Raw genomic sequence first — 4,769 nt, forward strand, 5'->3', positions numbered from 1 at the left:
TCAGAAAACTATCACTACTAACCTCACTATCTACAGAGCCAATATTTTAAAAGAAAAACATCTGTGCATGGACATAAATGCAGTGATATGAATTCTGCTTTCTCCTTTCTAGCTTTCAAATGCCTTATGACTACTTGTCATTGGAAAAGTTTAACCTGAAGTTCAGCTGGCAAAGGATTCATCCACTTGGATTAGGGAAGTTCAGCGTGAGGAAGTCGTGCTGGGTTGCAGGAACGACAGAAAGCTGTTAGGCACTGACAGCCCAATGACGTTCTTGCACAGTCAGAGATATTATTATAACTTGATACAAAAAATGGTGTTATGTGGTGTGGTGGGCTGTGCACAGACAGCCTGGTCGAGCAAAGGTCTGGAAGGCCAGAGCCTCCGGCCTTGCCTCCTGGGTACCTGGCTCCTCTCACATAGCTACAGCTAGGTGCCCACAGCCCTGCTGAAGAGAGGTATGCATCACGCAGGTAGTAGCTGCACCAAGCCCTCCCACATGCAAATAAGGTTTCCCCAAACTCTCAGTCCAAGCCAATGAGAAGCACCGGCTTCCAAACCCTGAAACATCCCCCAAACTGTATATAACTCCTACTCAGGGAATAAAAGGTGTGCGAGAACTACTCCATCGTCTGAGACTTTCGTTCTAAGAGCTGTAACATTTGGGAGGAGATCTGCTCTCCTGAAGCTCCGCCAAAGGCCCTGCTGCTCACCTCACTGACTAGTCGGCTTCTCCTTGACCCAGCCCAGCCTGACTCAGTGCAAGGCTTCATGAAATTACTGCATGGCAGAGACAGAGGTGGAGCCAACCAGCGCAACAGAAGTGGGGGAAGCAATTTCCCCTCCCTGCCTGCATTCGCTTCCCTTCGCTGGAACCTGCCCACCAGGCCTGGCCACAGATTTCCGTGGAAACCCTCTGGTACCCAGGCTCACATCTTTATAGGTGTTTATGTATTTTACCTTTTCTTGAGCCACAGTAGATGCTGACAAAATGTTCGGTTTCAAATTAACACCGAACAAGAACCACCATAGCTTAAAACATTCACGACAAGGTTGCTTTTTGCTTCTATAATTTTGCCATAGAAACACAGAATGAAAATCTATGTCTTGACTGAGAAGAGTGATTTTAAAAAGTAGAATTTTGTGCATAATAACAACATCCAAGATAAATTCAATGAAGCAGGAGTTTTAGAAATTATACCTATTTTATTATACAAGTATTTTAATCTTAAGCCTTTCAACCTTGTACATGTATATAATGAAATATAATTGTATCTAACCCTCCCTATTACTGCTTCAGCTCTCCTTACAGCATGTTGCCATGCAACTTCATGCCTTGTTTTCAAAATCAGTTTCATATCCCACCAGGACTAGTTAGTGCTGCCCATATGTGCATGGGTGTTTGGTCACACACTAGAGTATGAGTATCCTGTCAATAGACTCATCCTCAAAAGGAGTGATTCTCCTCTCTCAGAAACTGTCACCTTTCATAGCAACAACACAGAATAAAGAAAGAAATGTTGGCATGTAAATAGAATAAGAAGACCAACCCTCTGAGATTTGTAATTACTGAAAAGAAGTCATTGTTCATTGGAAATAATTTAAAAAGTGGACCAAATGTCTTCAGGCTTCATATTTCTTTCCTGCCTCTTAAGCATCATTGAAACACTCAAAGAAAGAACAAGGAACATTGAAAAGTGTGTGTTAATACTAAAATTATATCTCTTAATGACTGACTACATAATTACTAGTGTTCCTAATATATGTATAGTTAATTTGACCATTCATAAAATCTTTTAGTTCATATGGCACATTCTAACATAGTGCTTCGAAATGTATGTACCAAATATTTCTTGAACTAATGAGTAATAATGTGGACTGTTTATTTAAAATATGTAAGAAGTTGCCACACAGGCTAGCCTGTGTTATTAACATCAGGCTAGAAATCAAAATAGAGGTAGCTAATTTTAATTGCACATACATTTCATTGTGGATATTTGAGGAGAACTCATCAAATCTGTTCCCTTTGTTTTCATGATAGCAAACTCTCTTACCTATCTTAGAGACACCTTTGATAATGTCTTTGGGTAGAACTCTAGGAAGAAAACATGAAGGACAGAATAGTTATCTCTTGATAACAGTGCTAGATAGCAGAGTAACAAACAAGCATGGTGGTGTATTAGTGATATTTCATTTTTAACTACATTCATTCATTTATGTTAGTGTAAGTTTAGAGTCTAACTGATTTCCAGTCCTTGGGCATTAGATATGGAAGACTGTACACATACTCATAGAGGCCTCCATGATGTCTCTGTGTCCATCCCATTTTGAGATAGTTGTCCACTCCATAGATAAAGGCCAACCCTTTCCTCCTAGCTGCCTCTCCCCATTCTCAGTCTTTTGGTAATGCTAAGATGCCATCAATACACGTCTTTCTTTCTTGCAAAGTTTCCTTCCCGTTTTTCCTCTGAATTTCTTTTTTTTTTAATTTCTTTTATTTTTTATTTTCCTTTTTAATTTTTCTTTTTTCTTTTTAATTCACTTTACATCTCTGGTACAGCCCCTCCCTGATCTATTCCCAATCCCAACCTTATATCTCCCCCTTCTCACTGACCTTTCCCTTCTCCTTAAAGAAGGGGATCCCCTCTTGGATACTGTCCCACCCTGTGACATCAAGTCCCAGCAGGTATAGGCACATTCTAACCTATTGAGATCCAACCAGGCAGTACAGGTTGGGGGAAATGGATACAATGACGGGTAACAGAGACTGAGACAAGCCTGGATCTACTTTTAGGGGTCCCATATGAAGACCAAGCTGCACATTTTCTACAAAGATGTATGGGTTCTAGGTCCAGCTCCTGCATGTTCCCTGGTTGGTGGTCCAGGCTCTGTGCCCCCATGTCCCTAGGTTAGTTGACTGTGTCTTTCAGCAGTGTCCTTGATCTCTCTGACTTGCACACTTCTATCCCCAACTCTTCCACAAGACTCCCCAGACTCAACCTGATGTTTGGGTGTGGGTCTCTGCATCTGCCTCCATCTGCTGCTGGATGAAGCCTCTCAGGAGACAGTTAAGCTAGATTCCTGTCTACAAGCACAGCAGAGTATCATTAATAGTTTCAGGGGTTCTTGGCTAGTCTCTTATCACATAAATATAATTTAAACTCTTCAAAAATCATTTCATAACTTTACAGTCTTTTTTCCTCATATTTTAACACTTGTGTGCAGTGGGTTTTTGTTCTTAATTGTCTTAGCCATCCCAGATCAGTTATTTCCACAACTGTTCTAGTTCCTCTGAGTTAAAGTAAGGTCCTGTAGTCCTCTTTAGCTATAAATCCAAAAATGTCATGTTACTGAAAACGCAAAACTCCAGTGTTCTGATTATTTTGCTGTCCTCCAGCTGAGTCAAATACAACTGGAAAAATATTGTTGGTGAAGGCATGGTCAAAGGTTTGGTTATATCTAAGACCCTTCTTAAGCTGTAAACTTGAATTTATTTTTTAAGCAGACATCATGTGAGATTTATTATTGAACATGATTTAGTAGGCTATAGGAAAGCACGGTGGAAGCTTTTAGGAATGCAGGGCTCTCCACTTGTCCAGAGGACTACGATTGGGGATATATCTGACACCACAGTCATCAGGAATGAGCTGCTTCTCAGCAACCATGTCTTCAAATTCATTTGCATTAAACTTGGTGAAGCCCCACTTTTTAGAGATGTGGATCTTCTGGCTGCCAGGGGACTTGAACTGGGCTCTGAGCAGAGCCTCAATCACACGTTCTTTATTCTGCAACTTGGTGCAGATGGACTCCATGACCTGGCCAATGTGAACCCTGGCCACTGTGCCCTGGGGCTTCCCAAATGCACCAGGCATACTATATGGAGCCTGTCAGCCCAAGCACAGGACAACATCTTGTTGATACGGATGACATGGAAAAGGTAGAGCCTCACTCGGATCTGAAAGCCATCCTTGCCACAACTCTTTACCATGTATTTGTTGGCACAAATATGGGCAGCCTCCAGTGCTTCAGAAGAGAGATGTTCATATTCATCTGACACCATGTGACCACAAAGAGGGAAATCATCAACTTTTGCTTTCTTCTGTCCCAAGTCAAAGATGCAGATCTTAGCATCAGAGATGCCACGGCAGAAATGAGACTTTGGGTATGGCTTGCTCTTACAATACTAGTAACACCGAGCTGGGCAGCGGCCCACGATGACAATAGGACCATCTGTGGTGTGCCAGAGGAGAGAAGTAAACTTGGATTTTTACTAGTCTGAGGTTATATCAAGAATTGCTGGGTAATAATTTCATCTTTTCTTTGGCCACATTCCTTCTGAGGTTGACAGGACTCTGATTCAATGTCTCTGTACTGTTGGGTTGATTAACCACCTTTAGTCTTTGGCTCTTAGAACCTAGTATAATCCTATCTCTAGCTCTTATGTGCAACTTACTTGAGCAGCCATCCATCTTTCCCTGTGCAGCAGCAGCTGCTTTGTTGCTCTAGACTAGTAGCTTGTGGAAAAGGACAGGCACAGCCTACCTCCAAATGTCAGGGTCCTGTATCAAGACCTTTGAAGCCCTCTTTTAACTAAGATGGATCCAAGAGGCGTGGGCTTCCTGATTGCTCCTTGGAGATAAATGGGGCTCATAACACTGTCTGTGTTCTGAGCCCCATCTCATGTTTCATGCTGTAACTGCAGTTGAGGCTCAGCTTGAAACAAGTTCAATTTGAAAAGGTTTTTCTTCCTCTGGAAGGTTTTTCAGTTT

The 4,769-nt window shown here is 41.9% G+C and overlaps 1 protein-coding gene across 1 annotated transcript; it reads right to left on the reverse strand.

Moving 5' to 3' along the window:
• Positions 1-3,569: 3,569 nt before the first annotated feature.
• Positions 3,570-4,207, reverse strand: LOC110285113 (large ribosomal subunit protein uL16-like). Its single transcript, XM_085833479.1, has 2 exons — positions 4,137-4,207; positions 3,570-4,028 (listed from the first exon to the last, which is right to left on the reverse strand). Exon 2 carries the CDS (start codon positions 3,870-3,872, stop codon positions 3,570-3,572), a length of 303 nt encoding a protein of 100 aa, XP_085689605.1. The 5' UTR covers positions 3,873-4,028; positions 4,137-4,207.
• Positions 4,208-4,769: the final 562 nt, after the last annotated feature.

This window comes from Mus caroli, unplaced genomic scaffold (genome assembly GCF_978045245.1).
Source record: "Mus caroli unplaced genomic scaffold, Mus_caroli_1 scaffold_19, whole genome shotgun sequence".
Taxonomy (NCBI): Eukaryota; Metazoa; Chordata; class Mammalia; order Rodentia; family Muridae; genus Mus; species Mus caroli.

Excerpts from the sequence above, each read along its gene's own strand:
- LOC110285113 (XM_085833479.1), bottom strand. The coding sequence starts at position 3,872 with ATGCCTGGTGCATTTGGGAAGCCCCAGGGCACAGTGGCCAGGGTTCAC.